Source organism: Oryzias latipes (genome assembly GCF_053564925.1).
Source record: "Oryzias latipes strain Hd-rR chromosome 1 unlocalized genomic scaffold, Olatipes_Hd-rR_3.1 chr1_Y".
Lineage (NCBI taxonomy): Eukaryota > Metazoa > Chordata > Actinopteri > Beloniformes > Adrianichthyidae > Oryzias > Oryzias latipes.
In genome coordinates, this window is record NW_027616335.1 from 9,616,880 (window position 1) to 9,642,654 (window position 25,775).

Sequence of the window (25,775 nt, forward strand, 5' to 3'; positions counted from 1 at the left end):
ATGACTAAATAACGTGACTAAAGCTGGACAACTGTCACTAACTAAAAGAAGTTAAACGGGATCCAGATGAGACACAGCTAGTATTAATGATACCCTTCATTAAGTGTGAAGAATAATTTATATTTGGATAGATATATTACTTTCTTGGCTGCAACAAAAGAAAAAATCAATAACGTTTTTATTTCCTACACCAATTGTGTCTGTACAATAAATGGATTATGTTCTTTCTTTCAAAGATAACAGAAGGATAATCACAAATCACCAGGGGAAAAAAACTATGAAAGTGAGCTGAAGAAAGGCTCTCTGGATGCCTTTTCCTAAAGCTGGAAGAAATGTCAAAAAAGACACGGTGTCACAGCAGTATCATTTAAAGACACTTTAAGTCTTCATACTTTTTCTCCCAAATTTAGGCTGTGGTTGACATAAATCAAACCCTTGTCATCTCTGGATTTTATTCTGTTGCCGGGTACTTTCGTTGCTTGTCTTGGAAGTTTCGAGAACGTTCTCACGTGAGACCAGTGGCAACAACACTGCCAAGTCTATAATTCTATAATCTATAATTTCCTGTGCCTATAGAGTTTAAAAGGTTTTCTGTGTTTTTTTTTACCTGTCTTTCTGTTTTTGTTTATCTGTGCCACACTGCTCAAGCCTGACCTGCACCAGTGGAGCAAACAAAAACATCATGTTGGCCTATAATTCCTAAAATGTGCCTTTACTTGCTAGGTCTTCCAAATTCACGTCATGTTCTAAAGTAACTTTTTTGCAGGATCAGAATGCATTCTGTGTCACGATCAGCAAGGCTGAGCAGACTCAGACGCTGGAACCCTAAAGGGCCACAGGAGATTGAGAAGATTTATTATTCTGGACGAGGACCAGTGGGTGAGCATGGTTGATGAATATCCAATGTCGTGATGATTCTGGCGAAGTGGCTGTGAGCAGTGGCGTGGCGTGGATTCGTGGTCGAGGCATGGAGAGGAGCAGAGACTTGAGTTGAGTTGAGTCGTGGCGTAGCTAGGAGTCGTGGCGTAGCTAGGAGTCGTGGCGTGGCTGGAGGCTCTGGATCTTTGATGTGGATCTGTCTGCTTGTGAGGAGGTAGGACCCAGGTTGACACTCGTGGCAATTTGTTTTTTTATTAGAGGGGCAACAAACTGGCGATGAATCCTGGTGAAGGATGCTCTTAAAAAGAGCAGACAGGTGATGAGGTGAGTGCCAACAGCTGGGTCCAATCTGGAAAGCAGAGCAGAGAGGGGAAGGGGGAGGAGAGACTGTACATTACTCTCACTAAAGTACCATCACCTTCAAAACTTACCATGATGCTAGTAATTCTAACCCAGTGGTGGGTAAAAGTTTTGACTTGTGAGCCATTAGATTTCTAAAATTTGATAGAAGGGCTGGACCAGGAACTGATGCATGGAGAGTTTTGGTAATCTACCTTGTGAGAGAAAGAACTAACAAGCTTTAATTGGGATTTAAAATAAATTGTAAAATATTGCATTTTAATTGCTGTTTATGGAGTTTTTACTTCAAAAATGTTATTTTTGTTTTCAATTTAGTGCCAATTGTGACAATGGGTTCAATTCAAGTTTATTTATATAGCCCAATATTACAACCACAGTCATCTCAATGGGCTTTATACCAGTAATTGTATCATAAACATAAAATCATAAAGAACATGAAGTCATAGAATTCAATAGGTAAGGAAAAACAAAAAAAAAAAAAAAAGAATTCCGGACACAAAGAAGAAACCTGAAGGAGGGATCCACGCCAGGATGGACAGGCGATGTACCAGAACTCTTAGAGAAGAATTAGCTTATCTAACCCTACAACTACATGTCTCGATGTCCCTCAGAGATAAATGCAAACTTGGAGAACTGCCACATTCATGTGGTGTTGGGATGATTGGAAAAATGACTCAGATGATGAAAATAACTCAGAAAACAAACATAAATCTCAAAAAACAACCCATCTTCCAAAATTACATGAATTCAAGATAACTGTCAACAAAGGTTGATGTATTTATAGTGCACCGTCAATGGAGAGACACAAGAAATGCAGGGAAAATTAAAAAAGACAAGAGTTGTGAGGATAATTTCTTCAAATTTGGCAGGCCAGATTAAATATCTTAACTTGACTCCCAGGTGGTAGATTGCGCGCCACTGTTCTAACCTAACTCTGAGGAACTTGAGAACCAATATAAGATATATTTTGCCAGATCATTTGGAGTAAGTTAACTGTCAGAAAGACAGATTCCTTATAAAGATCCCGACTGTCATCAAATCTTTGCATGTGTGGATGTTTAAAGATCCACACATGCAAATGTGTGGATCTTTAAACATGCTCTTATGGAGTGAGGAGCGCAAAGAAAAACCAAATTTTTATTCAGCATCAAGCACAGTTAGGATAGATCTATGTCTCTCCAGATTATGTGTCAAGTTAACATCACCACGGACCCTGAAATAAATATGATTTGACTGCTTGCATGTGCTGGTATGTATGGCTGGCTACTCTTTTTTGTTTTTTTTGAGTATATCTTTACTCTTTCAGTCCCTGTAGTGTGCACTAGAAAGGAATCCTTTCACAGTTGGACTGATTTAGGCTACTGAGCTCAAACATAAAAGGATGTAAAAAAATCCCAACGTGCTACTGATAGCATGCTAACACTCACATTAGCATTCTGAACATAGTCATCACTGCTGGCTATTTTGTAAAAAAAAAAAAAAGTTTTTTTTTTAAGTCACCCAGGAGAAGAAGCAACCATGATTCAATTGTGTTCTGATTTTGTAGAGAGCATTTTGATTTCCACTTCAAAAACCACAGCCTCAGGTGATCCATTTTGGTATGCAGCAAAGATATGTGCAAGCCTAGAGTATCTCAAATGTCTTATGATGTGATCCATTATGTGTTAATTATGGATGGCTTGGTCATCTTTTGGGTTTTGCACTACATATTTGTAATCTGTTCAGATTTAATTTTTGTTTGAGTTTCATTTTGTATTAAATTACAGCGTTCGAAATAAACGGTTATGCTGTTGTTCGAGACAACCAGATTTCACGGAGGACAACCAAAAATGAACCTGATGGTTGTCCGTGTGACAACCAGGTCTTTTATTCAAAATTTGGGAAATTTTCTAATATTTTTCAAAGTTTTTGGGAAACCCACGTCCGACCTTTTAAGATAAAACCGAGTGTACACTAACGATGTCACGTGACTTCAGAATGAACCAAGTACGCCCGAAAACATCGTAAAATGACAATATTGCACCTGCATGTCTTGTTTAAAAGATCAGGGATATTAGTCTTTACTGCTACTGCAGCGCATAATGTAAACATGGTATCACTTACACATGTGTTTATTTGAAATAGATGTTACATCATTTTATAACTTTTCATCACATATAAATATTACTTTATCTTTGGAATTCTGTACTCGTCCCAGTCCATACAAGTGTTCTAAATTTTAAAAATACTCATTAGGTTGCAGTGTTTGTTAATGTAATCAATTTTCTGATATATTACAGGGTAAGATAAAGTATTTTCATTTGACCGTAACAGTATTTGATTTACATGGCAATACTTTGTTTAACCAGATGCTTCAATATTTAGTAAAATGTTTGTTTTTAATATGTAAAGAGTTTTTTAAATGTCCATCATAAGAGGCAGTTGATATTAGATGTATAGAAGAAATAAATATGTAAGTACTGACATCTGAGTAGGTTTCATTGCTTTTGAATATTGGTATCGAAGGACAACCAAAAATGGGGAGGACAACCAAATACTACTTGCCAGGTTGTCCGGAGGACAACCATTTTTTCCCCTCATTTCTAATGCTGAATTATGAAACAATATTAGTGGAGTTGATGTTTTTCTCCGCTGCTTTCCCTTGTGTAAACATTAGAGGTATAACGATTAATTGACTTGATCAACTAATCAATTTATAATCCTAAAATCCGATCAGATTGATTCGTCTGAGCCAAACTGTTAATCAAATTGACCTTTACCCTTGTTAAATCATTTCAAAATGAAATAAATCAATTATTAGGAAATGCTTTTTGGATTAAGGTAGGTTTAATTTACTACATCAACCAAGTGCCATCAAGGTGGACATCACGCACGTGATGACATTAAAAAATAATCAAGTCATTTTTACAGTCCAGTGTGTGGAAATACTTTGAATTTTTGGAAGTCATCTGACCATACAGTGTGGTAGAATTTTCTAATAATGTTCTGTTTGTATTATTTTGATGTGTCCATTTACATGTCACAAGCAAATTAAGCAGGGGTGTAATGACCAATGAACTTGATCAATAAAGCAATTTCTATTCCTAAAATGCTACCAGATCCATCTGTCTCAGGCAAGTTGTTAAACAAATCGACCTATACCATTATAAAACCGTTTCAAAGTTAAATACATCGATCATGTCGATTTGGTTTAAGGCACAGTAGGTTTATTTTACTGTGCCATCACAGCAGACAACACACATGTGACATCAGCAAAAAATGATGAAAACATTGTTACAGTCCAATGTCTGGAAACATGTTGAATTTTCCAAAGACATGTGGCCTTACACTGTGGTATAATGTTCTAATGTTCCATAAGTTATTTTTTTTGTTTGTTTTTTTAAATAAAAAACAGTGTTCCATTTGAATTATTTGGATGTGAAAAAACTACAGTGGGCTGAACTTTAGGAAACTAAAATGTGAATGGATTTTCTCTCAATTCTTGTTTTATTTGTTTGTTCACACATTGAATTTACATTTGATTATCTTGCAAGAAAAACACAAGGAATCTGGAAAACGTCACCTGTATTGTTCAGTACCCAGGTATTTATCTCTGAGACACACTGGTTGAATTTCTGGCTGAAGACGTCCTGGATTGTTTTTTGGTCAGTGAACTGGATCGTTCAAAAGAAACCGACATCAACTACAAATCATATACTCAACCTTGAATTATATGAATCAAATCGTTGTTAAAACACTAACTAACATAGTCACCTGCATGTTTGTTGAGCCTGACGCCTCAACCTTGATTAAGCCTAGTATTTTCTGGGTGGACTGTAATGCTTTTGGGGACTTCTTACCAGCCTCTAACATGGGTTAATTTAAGATCCCAAAGCCCTATAATCAGAGAGTGTGAGTCTGGAGACATCAAGCCCTCTTTGCATCATGTTGCGTAAGATTTATTCAATGATGCAAGTTGAGCTTTTATTAAAAAAAGAAAGAAATCTTCTCCACAGAAACTAGGGTTTTGATTCATTTATCTTTAATTAGATACACCTAGACATTAGTGTCTGTGTGGAAATCAATGCACTTAATCTGCTGTGCAGGTTTCAAACCAAACCCCCTGATAGAGTGAAGCTTTGACCACAGACCACAGAGATTGCTGTGATTGATTTGGTTTAGATCTTTGCTCAGTTTTTGCCTTTGAGGGTTTTTAGGAATCCATGCAAGACAAAAATAACTCTTTAAAAATGTGTTGTTGTTGAGTGTTGTTTTACTTGTGGAATCAAAAATGTAGAAAAAAATACGCAAAAGCAGATTGCTACACTGGGTTTTGTTAAATTCATTCATAGGAGGCCATCCATGTCACACAAACAAGTTAAACGAACACAGAAGAGTGTTGAAATGTGTATTATTATTATAAATGATTAAATGTGAAGCAGTTAAAGCCTGTGTAACAATGTCTTGTTCAAAAACTCAAAAAATAAAAGAAAACAAGTAGAAGAGCTGTCAAAAGCCTGTCTTTATCCCATATGGCTTGGTGCCTTTATTTGGCCCCCTAATGTAGTTGTCTGATGACAAACTCATGCAAAAATAAATGATTTAAAAAGGCATGTTATAATAGAATGAATGAGAGTTTCAAATGTCAAAATATACTTTATAATGAACCTGATTCATCTGCTTTTCTCTGCTGACAAAAAATAGCTCATAAGGTCAACAAGATAAAAGACTACACTGCAAGAAAGAGAAAATGGAATAAAAATGTTGATATTTAAATTGCATCTTGCAGAAGCTAACTCCCATAAAGTTCCGTGAATCTGTGTCTGTGACAAGACTTGATGGAGTTTTTTTGTCCTCTTTACCCCTAATCCTTTGTGCTTTTAAAAAATGGAAATGAGCTGTCAAACTTTCTGACCAATTTCTCTGCAATGTGCTGTTATTTCACATAGATAAGACTGATAGCAGGCCAGCATTTGCTGTGAAGTCATAATGCTTTTTTTTCTTTATGTCAGAAGTCCTGCTTTGGTGTGTCTAAGCTACACATTTCTGTGTGCAGAAGTATGCGGTTGTAAAAGCCCCGGGTATTTATTGCAAAGAAGGAGTGTGTGACATCATTTGGTAGACTAGAACAAACTGTCTCTTGATTTTTTGGCAGGCCTAACACAACATTTGGTTTTAGTTATAATTTTCTGTCATTACAGTCTTGGAAAAATTGGGTAGTGCTGTACCCCAGCTATGTGTGAGTGTGGTCCACATATCAAAGATCCAGCTTTGTGAGATTTATGCCTGGCCCCAAGCTTTTTTTTTTATTTAAATAAACATTCGTCCAACATTTTATTGATTTTCAAAAATATACAGCTAAAATATCACAGTTGTAAAACAAAAAGCTCACATGTGCATTTTTTCAACATTTAGCCCTTGATGTAGTTATCACCAGTAATTGGACTTCACTGAATTACTATCTCCAACAGAGTTGGACTGCTGGTTACACATTCATCAGCCTTTTGCCCACTGTTTACCTCAAGGGGTGGGAAGTGTAAGGGGGGATTAAAAACCCACTTTGATGAAAATTGTATTTTGCATTTTTCTCATGATTTAGGACATTAAGAAAATCATCTCAAAAATGCATTTCTGTGTTTGTTTTTTATTTATGTATTTAATTCGTTATGAATTAAGAGAAGGCAAAAAAGCTGTCTAAAAAAAGAGTGTATTTGTTACATAGAAAAGACGCTGCTCTGCTTTATTCTGATGCATCCACGTGTAGACAAATAGATCCATGTAAATCTTTGTTTCCCTCGTCTGTGCTGGCATCTGGCTCTAAACTGCACAGCTCGATATCTCCAATGTTTTTTCCTTTTTTGTTTCACCACTAATGTTAGGTTGGGGGTGTAAAGAGAGATCGTGTAAAGAGAGATCTGCTATGGGTGACAGGAAGAGGAAGGGGGGCGGGGTTGCTTCATGCCAGCAGTCCCACCCACAACTCAGAAGAAAATTTCAAATGAACTACTGGTGCTACGCAGCTACTACATCCTTAGAAACAACAGGTTTTTTATTGTCATTTTTTATTTTGGCTAAAAACAGTGTAAGTATAATTAAAACACCACTGGGCATGCTTTTACAATAAATCAAAAGATGATCAGAGTGATATTTTAAGGTCTGGTTTTACAATTAATTAATTAGATTTGTTCTGTTTCTCAGAGAGCTATGGCTCACTGGCTGTAAAAAAATGAGATTACAGTTAGTCACCTTGCTTTCCCCTCAGGCCTTGCGCCTTTTTGCATTTTCTGACTAAAATGGATGTAACACTACTTAAAATTGTTCCAATATTTTATATTCTTGAAGTTGGAGCCATTGTGCAAACTTTTGGAAATAGCGGTTATTAGGATTTGTAGGAATTGATGCAAAGTGATTCACTTGACGGTGTCTGGAGGTTTGCTTTGAGAATCCTGAAGGTCAGTGGAATATTTTCGTAAAGATAAACAGTTTTGCTCCAGATTCATTGTAAGCAAAGTAGAAGGTCCTGACTAGCAAAGTAAATTCAGATTTAAATAATACGTTTGAAGGCTTTTTAAAAAAAAAATTTAAAAGGCCAAAATTAAGAGCATGAATCACAAATTTCATTGACCTTCTGCAAATAAATATGTTTTGAAAACGGACATTAATTTAATTTCCTTATAATATCATTTTCTCTCATTTTGTTTTCTTTGCAGTTAAGCCATAATATTATCAAATAATAAAATGGTCAACTTGAAATTTCAAGAGAATAATGTGAATTCTTTTAATCATAGTAGTAGGTTTAACAACCAAAAAGAAAGAAAAAGTCCAGATGACAGCCCTTAAACCTTTTACTATGATGGAATCAACCTGGATGAATGAGTATCTTCGTAGGTATAAATTATTTTAATAGTTTTGCCGAAGGCTATTTTTTTTTGTTAATACATTTTTCCTTCAAGTTGTGAAGGCTCTAACTAGTTATAGATCTGTTTTTTTTTCCGCAAAGATGAAGGCTATTCATTAGTCTGATGAGCAACAACACCAGTACAGCCTCTTTGCAGGAACACACAAAGCTGTGCAGATAAACAGCAACTTAATTAACAAACAAATAAACAAAAAGAATGAATGTCCATCCACCTATCTTCTATTTTTGCTTTCTCTATTGTAGGGCTGCAACAGCGCATTTACGGTAAGTCAACTTTAGGGCAAATGAGGGGTGTGCCTTGGACAGCTGGCCACAGGGCCCATTTTACAGGCCTTTTGTTTGCATTGGAATGTGTGACAGAATGGCCAGGGGAGAAACTCAGGAGCAGAGAGGACACAACGCAGTCCCATAATAAAGCCAAGGTTTAATATCGTGAGAGGACAAACCACAAAACCAGGTCAGGTACAAAGACGCTCAAGCACAGAGCACAGAGGAGCCACACCTGAAATAGGGACCTAATAAGGATTGCATGCAGCTGTGTCACTCACAGGAGACCTCAGAGAGGAGAAGGCCTCCAGGAGAAGCCACAGCCTGTCAGGATTTCAGACCCTTCATGACATAACCCCTCCTCCTAAGTCTGGCTACCAAAGGGACAAAGAGGTTGTCCAGGATGGTCTCGATGAAAATGGGTGACAAGGTCCCGGTCGAAGTTGTGACGGTCTGGGACACATTGACAATCCGCAGGTCCGCAACCCTCCCAGTCGACTAGGTATTAAATGCCCCGACCCACTCGCAAGCAGTGCTTTCACGGTGTAGACCGGACCACCATCCACAAAACGAGGAGCTGGTGGGGCCACTGGAGAGGGTTAAAGGGGCGAGTCTCTGGCTGGCTTTAACTTGCTGATGTGGAAAACGGGCTGGATGCGAAGGGGTGGGGCAGTTACAATCTCATGGCCACAGGATTTAGTATTCGAGTGATGGAATATGGGCCGATGTAGTGGGGAAGCAGCTTCTTGGTTCCACCCTTTAAAGGGACAGCAGCAGAGGAAAGCCACACTTTGTCTCCCACCTTGTACTCTGGAGCAGCAGTCCTCTGACGGTTAGCAACAGCCGTTAGTGTCTCATGGTTCTGCAGGAGCTCGAGTCTGTACCTGCTCCAAGTACGATGACAGCGTCTCATGAATGCAGCAAGTCCAGAGGAGGAAGCCGTCTGCTCCTGGTGAGGAAACAGAGGAGGCTGATACTCCAGAGGAGTTGCTAAGGGAGTTGTGGGAGTACTCTGCCCAGGAAACCTGAGATTACCAAGTCCTGGGGTTCTTGAGACATATGGCCTGTAGTGTCGTCTCTAGATCCTGATTTTACCGCTCTACATGGCCGTTGGTTTGAGGATGGAAACCAGAGCTTAGACTGACCGTTGATCCCAAGGAGGTTGCAGAACTCATTCCAAAAAGCAACTACGAACTGAGGACCTTGATCAGATGTGATGTTTTGGGAAAGACGAAATGGCCATGAAGACGAAACAGATGTTGTGAGAGGATCACAGCCAGTTCCTTGGCCGATGGTAGCTTAGAAACCAGCTTAGAAAATCGGTCAGTGATGGTAAGGATAACTTTTTTACCTCTAAAGTTGGGTAGTCCAGTAATAAAGTCCATAGCTACATGGGACCAAGGTCTGGACGGCACAGGTAGAGGATGTAACAAACCAGCAGGGGGGGTCCTAGGCGTCTTGACGCTGGTATAAATGCGACATTCAGCCACAAAAGCCCTTACGTCGGAAGACATGGTGGGCCACCAAAAGCGCTGAGCCACAAGGAAGCTGGTCCTGGTCACTCCTGGATGGCAAGCCAGACAGGAGGAGTGACTCCAATTTAAAACCAAGGAGCGCACAGAGGGAGGGACAAACAGACATCCAGCAGGACGTCCTGCAGGCAATGTACCCGGATCTGTAAGCCTTCACTCTGCATTCGACTGACCAGCGAGTGGTTCCTAACACTAGATGGAAAGGAACGATAGTGGTAGTAGATACTGGGGTCTCAGTGTCCTCATTTTGCTGTTGGAACTGGTGTGACAGGGCGTCAGGCTTGGTGTTCTTGTTCCCTGGACGGCAGGACAATGTGAAATTAAACCTGTCAAAAAGAGGGCCCACCTCGCTTGGTGAGGGTTTAGATGTTTAGCAGTCCGTATATATTCCAAATTTTTATGGTCAGTCCAGACCAGTAATGGCTGCTCAGCCCCCTCCAACCAGTGACGCCATTCCTCCAGAGCCAGCTTAACTGCCAGTAGCTCTCTGTTCCCAATGTCATAATTTCTCTCTGCGGTAGTGAGCTTGCAGGAGAAATATGCGCAGGGATGTACTTTGTTATAGGACAGGGATCAGGCTGAGTCAGAAAACGCCTTATCGGCCCCCTCATTCCATATAAAACATACCTTCGCCTACGTGAGATTATGGAGGGGTGCAGCAACGCCACTGAAGCCTCTGATGAAGCGCCTGTAAAAGTTGGCGAACCCAAGAAAACGCTGGAGTTGTTTACGTCCAGAAGGAACAGGCCACTCTAGAACGCCTTTGACTTTAGAGCTGTCCATCTGGACCTTCCCAGGAGACACCACATGACCAAGGAACTGAGTCTGCGTGGTGTGGAACTCTCACTTCTCTGCTTTACAGTAAAGCTGGTTCTCGAGTAGGCGCCGGAGGACGGCCGTGACGTGCTGCACATGGGTGTCAAGATCTGGAGAAAAGATCAAAATGTCATCTAGATAGACAAACACAAACTTATTAATCATGTCTTTTAATCAGACTTTGGAATACTGCTGAAGCGTTAGTGAGTCCAAAGGGCATAACCAAATACTCAAAATGACCATTTGGAGTGTTAAAGTCTGTCTTCCACTCATCCCCCTCCCGTATGCGGACCAGATGGTAAGCGCTTCTGAGGTCCTGTTTAGTGAAGATCTGGCTCCAGCTGGCGAGGACGAGGGACGTATTAGTCCAGCCTGTAAACTCTCCTGCAGATATTCCTCCATAGCCTCCCGTTCAAGTGGAGACAGAGGATAGATGTGGCCCTTGAGGGGCTGTGTTCCTGGTAAGAGGTCTATAGCACAACCATAGGGACGGTGGGGAGGCAGAGACTTCGCTCGGACCTTACAGAACACAGCATCTAGGTCATGATATACATTGGGAACATTACTGAGGTTTGGATGATAAGGAGAGTGCTGACCCCTAACTGTAGAGTGAACAGCAGCAGCAGAAAGACATTTTAATAAACAAAAGGAACTCCACGATAACATTCGTCCTGAGGACCATTCTATGTGAGGAGCATATCTACTCAACCATGGAAACCCAAATATAATTTGGGGTTTTAATTCTTCCACAACGTAGAAACTCATTAGTTCTGTGTGGTTTCCGGAAACCATCACTTTAAGGTTCACAGTGCGTGCAGAGGCCCTGCAAATGACGGAACCAGTCAAGGTGTGTATGTCCAAGACTGGAGACAAAGGCTCAACAGGATTCAAAAGTTTTTCCACCACATCTAGAGAAATTAAATCCCCATCAGATCTAGAGTCAATTAAAGTCTGAAACTCCTCCTGAAACCCAGCATGTTCTATCAAGACCTTGGTAGGTGGTCTTGAAATTGAGGAAAAAGAGGAGACACAGCTCACCAGTTCAGCCTTTCTTCTGGAGTTCCCTGGACAGTTGTGCAGACAATGCCCAGATAACCTACAACACAGACAGCGCTGCTTCTTTATGCGCCTCTTACGTTCAGCAGATGTGAGACGACCAAAATCCAGCTGTATGGGCTCCTGGGAGGAAGAGAAATCCTGACGAGGAGTACAGGTGCCAGAATGGATTGATGAATCACACACGGGATGCAGCGGGTAGAAGCCTTTGTCGCAGCGTCGCTCCTGACCCCGCTCTCTCATCCCCCGGTCAATGCGCACGGCCAGGTTGATCAGCTCCTCCAGTTCCTCTGGAACCTCCCTCGCCGCCAGCTCGTCCTTGAGTACACTGGAGAGGCCCTGAAGAAAAACATCCACCAGCGTGTGGTCCGGCCAGCGTGCGCTGGCAGCAAGCATCTGAAATTCCACAGCGTAATCAGAGACGCTGCGGGCTCCTTGCAGGAGACAGAGAAGCTCAGAAGTGGCTGCTCGGTGGGGTGTGGATCAAACACCATGAGAAGTCGGGTGGAGAATGCTCAAAACGAGCGACACTGTGCAGCTCTGCGGTCCCATTCTGCCAACCCCCATCGCTTGGCTCGACCCATAAGAAAACTCAGAGCAAAGGCAACTTTGCTCTGCTCGTAGGGAAATTCCCTTGGGTTGAAATCAAAAAGAAGGTGGCATGAAGTGAGAAACGTCCGGCAGTCCTCAGCAGTCCCATCAAAAGGCTCCAATTAGTCTTAGCCCTCCAGATCACGGGCTAAGACAGTCATCTTCTCAACGGCTGGCAGGGGTGAGTTTTCAGATCTTGATCCTTCTGCTGGGTTAGACATGACCTGAGTGCAATGTGACAGAATGGCCAGCCAGGGAAGAAACCCGGAAGCAGAGAGGACACAACGCAGTTCCACAATAGAGCTAAGGTTTAATATGTCGCGAGGACAAACCACAAAACCAGGTCAGGTACAAAGATGCTAAGGCACAGAGCACAGAAGAGCCACACCTTAAATAGGGACCTAATGAGGATTGCATGCAGCTGTGTCACTCACAGGAGACCTCAGAGAGGAGGAGGCCTCCAGGAGAAGTCAGGATTTCAGGACCTTCATGACAGAATGTGCAGCTTGAAAGAATTCGCCTACATCATTTCATTCAACAAAGCTGGACTGCAGATTTTATCTTATAACCTGCTGGGATTGCAGGTACAAAAGAAGAGCAAATTGGGTTTTTGTATATAGCTCTGTTTGTTTTTCAACTGACATTCCTTCTGTGAACCCGTTCTTACTGTTTTCTGCAGACAATGAAAGACCTGTGAGGTGCAAGCAATTTCACTGTTACACACTTAAAATAAAATGTTTGAAATGTAATTGAATTACTTCTTTCCTGTTATTTCCTGAAATAACAGACAAAACCAAAGTCTCCAAAAGCCTACCACCCTATTGAGATTCCAGTTGCTTCTGTTTTTAATTTGCAACTGTTTAAATCTATTTAAATTCATGACTGTAATAATAAAACAACTGAGTGACACATTAGATGTTAAAACAGGAAGTTTATGAGGCAAAAAAGAGCAAACATTTCCTTATATGATCACAGCTGTCATAACAGCTCGATGCATTTTATTTCTGGATTGTCAGCAATTCAAACATAGTAGTACAATCAGCATTGATGATAGCCTCTTCACAGACATATGCAGTCAGGAAACTCTGTCTGACTGTCAGGAAACATTCAATCAGTCAAACCTGACTTTTGTGGCCCTTTTTGACCACTGAAAAGTGTTTTTGCAAAGATAACTTTTTTAACCTGTACATAAAAATAAAATGGTAAAACCTAATTATCAAAATAAAAAGTGTTTAAAATTACTATATTTACATTTTAAGTTAAGAAAAAGACATTTAAAGAAAATACTAAATAAAACACAGAAACGAGATATCCTCAACACAGAAGTCATATTTGAAATATAGCTGCAATTGATGAACTTTTAAACATCTTATCTTTATTTCTGAACAACAAATGCAGGGGTTTGCGTCTGTGGTATACAAAGTCAACAAAATGTAGATACATCAAAGGGTTATGGTAATGCAGAGGATTTTTTGGAAAGAAACCAACACAAATTGTACATAGCTGTCCAGGAGTCATCAGAAATGTGAATAATATCTTTCCAATGTCTTGTTGTTTCGATTATGAAGTCTAGGCAGAAAAGAAAGGACGGATTGATAAGGAGAGAAAGGCGACACATGAGGGAGGAAGAAATGGATGAGATAGACAATAAATTTGTTCCCACATTTCTAAAAATGAAAACAGGAAATCGAGATTTGGGCATGTGTAATTTTGAACACTTAAACCCCCACAATACTTAAGGGACTTGTTTAAGCAACAGGTAAATCAGATATGTGACACGCGTTGATGCTAAACACGGGTTATTGAACGTGCATTTAGCCCGTGGCTACACCAGACAGCCAGGATTCTTATCCTTTTTTTTTTTTTTTCAATTTACTAACGCATGTCCGCCACCTACTGTAGGAAGAGGTTTGGTGTGAAATGTCAAAGGGGTGCAAATCTCAAGAATCTTGCTCCAGGCTTTTTCTCTCACAACTTTATTCCGATATATGGAAGACCTGGTGTCATATATACTGTATTAGGGTTGGGCGATGTCCCCTAAATTGGCCGTTGACGATGTTTGCTGTCAACCATCGGGATGGACGATGACATCGTCGGGGGGGGGGGGGTATTTTTGCATTTTTCGTTCTTATATAACTGCTATTCGTTATTTTGCTTTTTTCATTTTATTTCCCAACTAATGGTTAATCCGCGATGATCCAGTATAAACTGAGGGAAGTGACTTTAACAGAAAAAGTAACAAGCAAGATAGAAAGAAAGTGTAGTCCGCTCCCGCACTTAACTGGCGGAGTGGACCGGCGGAGTGCAGATTACAGCTTTGTGTTTGATGGGAAGGGGGGGGGGGGTACATGAGCGGTATGTGTGGGAGATTTAAGACTGCGATCCGTCCCGCAGCTCTAGGGGTACGAGCTATCAAACTCAGACCCGGGTCTAAAAGTGTGTCTGAGCACAGCACGGATCCTCAGCACACACAGCGGTTTGAGCATCAAAGCAGAAATGTCGCTCAGTCCTTAGAAAACATTCAAACAATCACGTGGATTTGTGTTTCCAGTCGTGTCCCGACTAAATAAAGGCTGATGTTATTCACAGCATGCAGCACCACCCAAAGCTAATGTTGTTAGCCCGTGTTAGCATACTGCTAATCCTGGCTTCGTTCAGAAAAAGCACTGACCACACGGATTAAAATTCAAATGATGAGCGAACAGGTGTTTCATAATAACCGTAACATTATTAAAAGCACGTTTAGAAGATCATCTCGTATTTTACCGAGCTGACATGTCAATGTATATAGCCGCTCGGCGCTGTTATCGTTTTGTATTGAATTGTTACATTCAATAAAGTTTGGAAAAAAAGCCGCTCGGCGGAAGTTGTATCCTCTTCCGGTTTTCAAACTGCGCATGTGCGAATACTGCACATGTGCGAATGATTTATTCCGACCGAAATTGTGACCTTAGTGAACGTTTTTATATTCTGAAAACATTTTTCTGGGCCCATGTACACGGTTGAATTCTAATCCGACCATTGATCCCATCAGGATATTTTGTACATGTAACCGCGGCTTTTGGTGTCGACGCGCAACGTGGCGGGGGCGTGGCATCACGATGGTGGTCTCTCCATCGGGATGTCAGTCACCCATCACGATGGACGATGATATCGTCCATCGGCACAACCCTATACTGTATATCCAAGTCAGAGTTCTCAATTGGTTAAATTTGACCTCGTTTAACTTGCAATTCAGTGGCGACGCGTTTTCTAACTAGAGCCCGAAAAAGGATGAAGAAACTTGCGTAGCTACGCGTGAATGAAAAAGTTTTGAATGCAGAACGTGCATTTACACACATTTAGATAGACTTATCATTAGAAGTGGCTGTGTGAAGAGCGTTTTAGAATGCCTTGTGAACATAGCTTAAGGACGCTTTAAGGGTAAAATCAGATTATGACTTCCAATGATGGATAAAATATGGATCACAATCCTCTTCATGACTTGTGTATTGGTGTCCTTAAGCATACTTGAGATGAATACCAGATAATGAAAGAAGAGCACAGCTGCAGTCTGACACATTCACATCTGCAAAGGCTGGTGAAAGTGTAATTAAACCATTTTTTCAATGCAGACACAGACTGCTTGTCATAAGCATAAAAGCCAGTTTTCAGGATCCTCTCCTGCATCATCATAATAATGATGTTGGGGGGTGGGGGGCACATTTGTGAAAAGGAGATGAAAGCTTGAAAGTGTGACTCAGATGATGAGTCAGTATCTGAAAGGCTTTATACGTTGCATTTGCTCAGCCTAAAATATTTTTAAATTAGAAAAATAAAGATATATTTTTTAAATCAATGTGAAAATGCTCAGAGAAGATATACAACCATCCAACAAACAGGTGTCAAACTTCAGGCCTCGTCATACATGTTTTCCCAATTAATCTGTCATTGTAGCTTATGATTGGCAAAACACACCTGATCCAGACAATCAGCAGCAAGTAAGGTTAGGTTTCTGCAAACCAGCGAGATGCCAGCCCTCGTGGTCTGGAGTACGACACCTCTGCTCCAACAGAGAAACACCATCAAATCAGCAAATAGTTCAGGAATATTTTTCCCCGTCATCTTGTCTTTGTCATATTTGGACCAGCCAACCATCTGTGTTGCTCACATTTTATGCTCTTCTTTTAGGACGAGTAACATTCCCAGTAGGTTGTCAAATCCTGCAAGAAGGTTTTCTTTATTTTGTGGCCACAATGGGCTCCACTGCGAGGATGTCAGTCCTGCCTGTGAGGGCCTGCCTGGCTGTGAAGAGCACACATGCGTCTTTCAGGTTGTGGGAGTGGCCGGATGAAGCGTGACTTTGCTGGCAGGAGTTCTGGCTCTGGTGGGACAAAGGTTGGCTCGGTCTGGAGGACTCTTGGTTGTCAGGCCAGGCTGCTCTGTGGCGGGGAGCACAGGCGCCCGCAGGGTGACGCTCTGGCACCAACCCTATCGCTGATCTCCGCCTCCACCTGCAGCGGTTAAGAAGGAGCCGCAGCTCCTGGCGGAACGTGGGATTCAGGCAGCAGTAGATGAAAGGGTTGTAGCAGGTGGAGCTCATGGCCAGCCAGTGAAAGCAGAAATAGAGAGCGTTGGAGGAGTGGATGGCCTGGCTCGAGAGCAGCACCACATAGCAGTTGAGAGGGAACCAGCAGATGGCAAACACAACAACAACCAGGAGCAGCATGGCCAGTGTGCGTCGCCGCTTCTTTCTCTGAGTGGCGTGCTGAGCTGTTGTCGTGTCACCAATGATGTTGTGGCGCCACAATCGTCGGGCCACCGTGGTGTAGGAGGCCGTGATGATGAGGAGAGGAAGCATGTAGAGCAGAATGAAAGTGAGAAGATCTATGTACTTCCAGTAGACGTCCGATGGCTCTGGAAAGTCTGGCACACACAAGCTACGCTCCATTTCCTTACTGGTGGAGAAGCAAAGGAAACATGAAAGGAGGGTTTAGTATGATTCCATCAAACAAAGCTGTGGATGATAAAAGAAATAGAAACTGATGAAGATATCTAAAGTAGATAATAGGGCCAATATAAATGTTGTAAGACCTATCAGTATTGTGGAGAGTACAAGTTGCATTTTTTTTTTTTTTTTGCATAGTTAGGACAGAGTTCTGGTCACTTATACCCAGGTTTGAATTATACAATTTTTAAAATATAAATATTTTAACAACCACTATAGGTGTGTGGATCAGTATTTGCTACTGACAACAACGCTCAGTAGCTCAGTCTAATGCTACATAGACACCAGGCATGTGATCCACATGCAAAAGAAGTGAACGCGGGTTCTTTAACGTGCATTTAGCATTCAGTGTTCAAACCGGACTATTGTTACGTAACACTTACAGACGCACAGTTAAAAGAGCCTTTGTGCGAAATGTCAAGGTGATGCAAATCTCTCAAATCTTGCTCCAGGCTTTTTTCTTTCACATTCAAATATATGAAAGACTTGGTATCATATAATTGCAGCCAGGTACAAACCAGAATTAACAATTTCTCCTTCATGATCAATTTTCGAACGGTTGGTACTTCTTTGTTTTGAATAACATAACAACATCACTTCCAAATCTGAGTCCCCTGTTGGCCAAAGTTCAACTGGTTTAACTTTAAACTGGCTTTTAGGGTTACATTGAGCTAAAAACGGTCATAGCTTGCACAGCAACACTTGAACACGCATTGCCAAGGGGGGTGTGAACATAGTTTCATGAAGCTGAATAAGCATCAATGTGAGTTGATGTGAAGTCTACAAATATTCAGTCTATTATTGTAGTTTTTGTGTTAATATGATTTGCCTTTCAAGATAAAATGTCTGTTCTTATTCCTGTATTTGTCAAATAAATTTCTCTCAAAAGTGTGACTTGTACTGCATTAAAACCTACATTTGATTTTTTTCTTTTCTGTATTATCCTCCTGTGGCTTGTACTTGGGAACAACATGTTGTCTCGAAAATATGGTAAATTGCATTGAATGGTTTTAATATCAAAGTAGAAACGTTATTTGGTTTAAACCATGAATGTAATCACGTAATATATCACATATTCCTGCCTGCACATTTCTCTGTATTAACGAGATTTTAATAAAGATCAAAACAGACGCTTTTTTTTTCTCTATAACTGATAACAGAAAAAGCTCTCAAGGAATCAGATCTGATGCTGATAATTTAATACCAACTCGTTTTCAGTAAGTCTATTCCGCCTGAAAATGTTGTATGTTTTAAACATTTTGTAGTATTCCTTTGTGAGTTGTATTTAAATATTTGTTTTAGAAACACTTCTTAAGTTAACCCTGAATTGAGCAGGTAGAGCAAAGGCTCCTATTTAAATAATGTTGCATAAAATCAAGAAGAATCCGCCTATACATGAACATGTTGTGTCAACTTTACCTTTCCAAGCTGCTGCACTGAACAAGCTTAAATGAAAAGCCTAATAAAAATGTCAGAGGAATTAAAATTAGATCACATAAGTAAGGAATACCTCTGAAAGAATTCATCTTCCCTCAGTTTCTGTGATTTTCTTGAGATAAAAATGAAAGAATAAACAAGTTAATTGACCTTGCATCTAATCTGAATCTTTAAATAAATCACATTGATAATTTAAAAAGCTGTCTGACAAAAAACGTGTTAATATTGTCCTCACTTTTTATAAAAGGCACGCCTAAGCGATTAAATCCAAGTAATTGTGAGAAAATAATAAATAAAGTATCTGTTTTTCATTTGTCTACAAGAGTTTTATGCAGTTGTTTGTTGATGCTGGTTAATCAAACAATTGTGATTGTACAATTCAGTGAACAAAACATAAAAACATTTTAAATATAACAAAACATAATAAAGGAGGAACGTAAATAAAAAAAAAAGATTGATAATCTAGTAAAACTAAAATGCTGCCTGGTGTCTTTTATGTCAATTTGCCTCTCATGCCAACAAAACAGAAGTTGTGATGCAATCAAATGCAAAGTCAGACATCAAAAGTTGTGCACCTTTAACCTCTGTTTAAATTAGTTTCAGCACAAACGCAGTAGGATCAAAAAAAAAAAAGGATTTCCATCACGTGATGCTTTTTCTAAACAGGAGGAACATTTTAGAGGAACACTTGGATAAGGCTTGGTTTAAAAAGTAAAAGTCTGATTGGCCAGCACATTGTACAATGTTGCCATAGTTACAGCAATCACGTGTCAATTCTGCACAGAAAAATGTGTACCTTCTTAATTTGAGCTGCTACCGTAATTCCGTGCAGCGTTTTGAAGCTATATCCCAGACAAAACAAAGCATTTACAAACAAACATGCTACTTTTGAAAGACAAAAACAATTTGCATGCAATTTTTGGATCGTGACTTACTGCATCTTTTCTGTTCTCATTATAAAAAATAAAAAAGGTCAGAATCATTTTAGTTATCAGAATCAGAATTCATATATTGTCCTTTGCACTGCTTTTACACTGACATACGATATTATTTCCAGTACAACCCAAACAAACAGTTCAGAGTTGACTGAGGCTGCAGCAAGAAATGCGCTGCCTTACTGGGTGTATGTGCGCCTTAAGGGGTTTTCACTTCACTTCCCCACTCATAAAAAAGCTGCTGAGTGGCACAGCTATAAGTTGTGTTAATGGATTTGGTCCTTTATCATTACATTATCATTACAAACTAAAATACATCTCCTTAAACAACAGCCATGTGTCACCATTAGTGAGTCTTTGTGCTTTCACCTTTTTTATGGAAGATAAAACATTTTGTCCTGGTTCAACACATTAAGTAAATGCATGAGGTAAAATGGGGCAAGAAGTAGTTTGTGTGTGTCTGTTGTGCACATTTCTTCTGTATGTACGGAGCCCCTAAAGCGACATCAAACTTAAAAAAAATTGTTCTAGTTTTTACTTGCACAAGAGAAAGAGACTCATGTTCAGCGCACCAGTTGATCAAAGCTGACGCATCCACTGTGCGGGAACAAGCACCACGACTTTAGAACTCGTTTTAGGTGACGGTCAGAAATAAAATAATGTTTACGCTGGGGAGGCAAAGCTGTGATGTCTTTATAGGTGCACTTCACAGAAGCAACCGGTTCAGGCTTTCACGGCATGCGTTAAAAAGTGATACTGCATACTTCGTCGGCCATTAACCCTTACGTAACTGAGCACAAATGACCCCTTATCTCATGCGCAGTATGTGGTTTCCTATCCACACCAGTTTGTTTCTCGTGCACAATATATACCTTCTTGTGTGCACCTGTCAATGTATTTTTTTTTTGTGCACATCAGTTTGTTTCTCATGCACACCAGACAGTTCCCTAAGTCTAGATACTTTCTCGTGCACACATGGGGCGCCATGGTTCAGTATTAGGCCGATCAACATCTGATCGGAAGATTGCAGGTTTTGATTCCCATCTTTCCCCCCCATGTGTCGAAGTGTCCTTGGGCAAGACACTGAACCCCACCTCGCCTCTGGGGGAAGGCTGGCACCAGTGTGAATGGTACAATAACTGTAAAGTGCCTTGGGCCTTTGAGGAAGGTAAAAAAGCGCTGTACAAGTATACGCCATTTACCATCATTTTGTTTCATGTGCACACCAGAGACTTTCTTGTGTACACAAATTTGTTTCTTGTGCAAATCAATGTGTTTCTTGTGTGCAAACCAGTACTAGTTTTTTACTTATTTTTTTTTTACTTCTTTGTGTTTTTAGGGACTCTGTACGTATGAGCCCACAAATTGTTAACATTGTTTTTTGTTTGTTTGTTTGTTTTTTAATTTTCAAAATAAGTCCTCAGTCCCTAGGTGGGATCCATTGGGTTGAGTACATCTAAAACATAATTACCCTAAAAGTTTTTGTTTATCCACAATAATGACAAGAAAAATGTCCTAAATCCAAACACTACTAAACAAGAAGCATCAATAAAGGCTGTCAGATTTCTTTAAAAAAAAAAAAAAGGCTTTCCTGGCTGATAACTTCCAGACCTGAAAATAAAAGGCAATTTCACTAAGTTAATTCACTGAGCTGGGAAAATAAAAGTTATAAATGAGGCCTTCAGAATAATGTCTAAACTCTTTAAATGATAAATATTCTTTTGGCAAAACAGTTGGTCAGCTTTTTTCCATCATTTCACCTGAACTAATGGTTATATTGAGAACTGTTAGTGGAATCTCGTTGTCTGTGTTTTTATTTTTACCTGTATGTGAAAGTGAGAAGTTTTTGGTAGATTGCATGTGGGAGGGAGAAGCATGAGGCCATTATCCAGATAACAGCCACCCAAAAGCCGCCTTGAACCGGAGACATGCGGGGTCTCAGAGGATGTAAAATCATCTGTAAAAACAACAACAACACAATATCATTTAAATGCAAATATGGCTTCACTGCAAACCAACAGCAACATCAGATCATTTCAACAAGGCCAGTATAAATAAGAGTGTGTAATCATGTGTGTGTGCAGATGTACATGTGTGTGTGCGCTTTAAAAGTGAATGAAGGACCTAAAGGGTAGATGCTTAAAATAAACTTCTTAGGGACCACAAGGATAGAAATGGGGGAAAAGAGAGGTTACTATCTTAATTTTCATAGAAATGAAATGATAAAACTATAACTCAGTCTTTCAACCAAATCACTGTCAGAGGTGTATATTTGTGTCTTCGCCTGCGCTGTAGGGATTATGTCATAAACAAACCCATTCCTCTTGGTTATTTAATGTTTTTTTTTTCATATTCTTTGCAGCATAGGCTGAATAGCAGCAATCTTCCAATCAGATGAAAGCAAGACTGCAATAATTAGTAACTCACATTAGAGCTGGTGGGCAAACAGGGTCTTCATTTGTTCGTAGATTTTTCACAAAAATGACATTTCCATGTTCAGGACCGGTTGTGAAAGACTTTTGATGTGTCAGATAATAAATGTATTTATGTAAAAAAAAAAAAGTTGCCATGATTTCGTAGCTGGGAAGGGCTGGGTTAACTGCAATGCCAATGAATCTGAGCTATTTTGAATGTTCAAGTCCATAAAAAAACAAAAACAAATAGGGCTTACAGCTTTGGCAGGAGGATGACCTATAAAAATGGACATCATGGATGGTAATGCAGCTGGCCAGAGCAGACAATGCACATGTACAAGTGATGTCTTTGATTTTTTTTTATGTATCTAAAGGAATAAGATTACCATCAATAATAAGGGACACTAGTAGGGAACAGCTTGTCCTGGACCACTGGTGTGCATTTGTCGTCTTATGTCTCAGATATTTCAAATGAAAAAAGGAACAAAACAAAAAAAAGAGAAGCTTTTTACAGCAAAAGCTTGAACGTTCCAGCCACAGTATACAGTGAAGCTTAAAGGAGCTGCAACCCTATGAACTTTTGATATTACAGAATATATAATTGTACAGTCTGTCCTTTACTGCTTTGGCATTCACATGTTCGCCCACACATCATGGAATGCCTGAAAATTGCTTTTCTGCATGCATGCTGCTAAACAATACCGTTTTTTCAACACAGAATGCAAATTCCCAAACAAGTTTTCTTTTGTGGAAAACAAAAATCTTTCAGAACTCTCTTTTCTCATGGAGAGTCAAAGACGCTCTGTGCAATTTTCATCAGATATTGATTTTTGTCTTGTGGTGAGCTTTCTTCTCTTTTAAAGTGCTTTATTTTGCAAAGGAACAAAAACTAAAGTTATGGGGAATTTTGTGAGAGCCGGTTTGAGGTCCAATGTGTATATAATTTTGAGCCAGAAAACACCACAATACAGCAAATTGAACTAAAACCGATGTTCCACTTAACTTTTGTCCCTCTTTCGCTTATGTCTGACATTGAGGTCTTTTCTCATTAATCCCACCCTTAGGTCTTTAAGTGAAGTAAGGAAAATTAAATAGAAAAACGTTTAAAGTTACCTTTTTTTTCACACAAAAACTTTGTCATAAATATAACAATTTAACCTTAGACAAGAGTTTGACCTTTTGTAATGTCCTGATGTTAATATTGGATTCTTTGTGATGTAGCTTCCAAAGAAATCATGAAATGGTTTTGTGTGAAAGTATGAAAATACAAAAAATCTACATTTTCTTGAATTATTCTGGTTAAGAAGAACAGCGAAGGTCATGAAAGAGCTGAATTGTGGTGAATATGTAAAGAACAAGTATGAAAAGAAGAGAGAAAGAAGGTGTTGAAAAAGTATGTCTGAGCTGTGCAGAACATCTGTGAGGTGTAAGACAGTGGCGAGAAAAGGAGAGGAATAATGGAGGTGATCAGCAATAAAGTGAGTCACAAAGATTGACATGTTGGTAGGCCGGGCATTGTAAACAATGAGAATATAAATGATAAAAAATGGGAGCTGTGATTTTAATCAACATAAATAAAATAAAATAAATAAAAGGGTTAACAAGAAAAATATATTTAACCCTTTAACTTCAGTAACGTAATTCTAGTGGATTCTGATGGAATTACAAAAAGCAGCCTGAAATGCACCACTTTTCACTAGTGAAGTTATGTAAACAACGTCAATTAGCTGATTCTTCCGAGGTGAAAAATGTTTTTTCATGTCAGCTTTAGCCGATTCATGTTAATCGCATAAACTCTTGAAATGTTACGGTATGTCAAATAGGGTGTGTTAAAAAGTAAATAGCAAGATTTGTCCAAGTCAAGTTGTCTGGTCATTAGCTTCCATTCCTTAATTTGACATAAACCAGAAGTACCAAATGTTGCAGTTCCTCAAAAGACCACTAGAGGCTCGTTGCAAAAAGGAGCAATTCTCTGGTGACTCCCATGTAAAAAGTCAAAGTTTGCACAAATGTTGGACAGGTTTTTAAACAGATTTACAGTCAAAAGTCTTTTTTTTACGTAAATTGTCTTAAATTCTATTGAAAACAACTGTTGGAGGAGGATGATTTAAAAAAAATCTAGTTATATTGTTTTTTGGTAAAGCTTAAACTTACACATATTTAGGGCAGGTGACCTAAATACTATTTTTGAACATTGTTGAGATGGACACAGTAAATGTGCCAGTCCCCATTTTGTCCCCATACAGAATTCAATGGGCACCGTAAGATATTGTCTGTCCAGTATATTTATGTGTAAAAGTACTGAGTGATAGAATTTAAATTCATCAAAGAATCTGGAAGAGACACACACTTCAGAAACCTGAGGCTTAGAGGAAGAGGAGAATTAGAAACTCAGTAAAAAAAAAGGCCATGAGTTTAGTAACTGCAAGGGTACAACGGATGGATGGAGGCAGACGGCTTGCTGAGGTGACCACTAAAGGTAGGAACTGAAAAGAAAAGGTGTGTGAAGAGTAAAAGGTTCAAATCTGTAAAGCTTTGTGAGGAAAACATCTCCAAACCTCTGACTGAGTGTTTGACTCAGAGGTGCGTCACCTTGGATGTTTTTAACCAAAACTGGACAGAGAATGTTATCAGCCAACTGAAAAATCCATCTTACTGACAGTCACAAAACAGTAGGAATTATGGATTTCTCAAAACAGTTATGAACAATAAAACAAAAGTGCTAACAGAGAGAACATATAAGGAAATACAGAATTTTGGCTGGAGCACAAAGTCTGTTATCGTCAGAGGAGGTTGATGCAGTCACATAGTTTTTGCTGCTTTTGTCAAAGTTGTGGAAAATGGAGAATAGGTCAAAGGAAACATCAGGTGTCCAGTTTAGAAAGAAAAGAAGAGAAGAGGAAGAAAAACACTCCCAAGGATAAAGGAATACAGGCCGTGTCCAAAATTAACATTCGCTAGGTGCCAAATATCACAAAATGTACTCTTTGAGTAGTGAAATTTTGAGCAACATTTGCCACATGGTTATTGAAGGTTGGCACTCATTTAGACTAGTCTTGTAAATGAACTTATTGGTGGATAGCATTTTAACTCTTCTGCCATTCTCATATACAGTCAATGCTTCAGATGCAATGTACACAATCGTTTATCTTTTTTTGTTCAGTTTTGTGTGATACTTAAGCACATTGATGTTCATTTATGGAGCCAACGGACGGAATTCCTTCATAATTGGTGTCAGGGTTGTATTCAGCTCATGAAAAAAAGAACAGAAAAATGTGGTTATTTGAAGGCCAGCCAGCCTTCACGAAGAAAACACAAACTGATACGTGTTCACTGTGAAATAATGGTGAATTCAACTATACAAATATATTTTATTTATGTGTTTAATAAAGTAAAATGAATGATATATTTTCTTCCCGTGTTTGTATGTATGCAGGCTGGGGCGGGGCTGAAATGGGGGGTGAGGGTAAGGGGGATGGTGCCGTCCAGTGTTTTGCAAAGGGCGTCAAACTAGCCAGGACGGCATCTGAGTTGTAGTATAGTCTGTCTAGCTAGTAGTACAGTGTAATGTCAGAAATAATTTTATTTTAAATCACCCCTTGG

The 25,775-nt window shown here is 39.6% G+C and overlaps 1 protein-coding gene across 1 annotated transcript in view; it reads right to left on the reverse strand.

The window, feature by feature from the left end:
- Positions 1-8,547: 8,547 nt before the first annotated feature.
- LOC144990248 (G-protein coupled receptor 83-like) overlaps positions 8,548-25,775 on the reverse strand; it is a 31,414-nt gene continuing 14,186 nt past the window's right edge. The window contains exons 3-4 of the mRNA XM_078943285.1: positions 21,582-21,715; positions 8,548-17,336 (exon numbers count right to left, since the gene is read on the reverse strand). Coding sequence (XP_078799411.1) covers positions 16,619-17,336; positions 21,582-21,715 — 852 coding nt within the window. The 3' untranslated portion in view covers positions 8,548-16,618. The remainder of the gene's footprint in view (positions 17,337-21,581; positions 21,716-25,775) is intronic.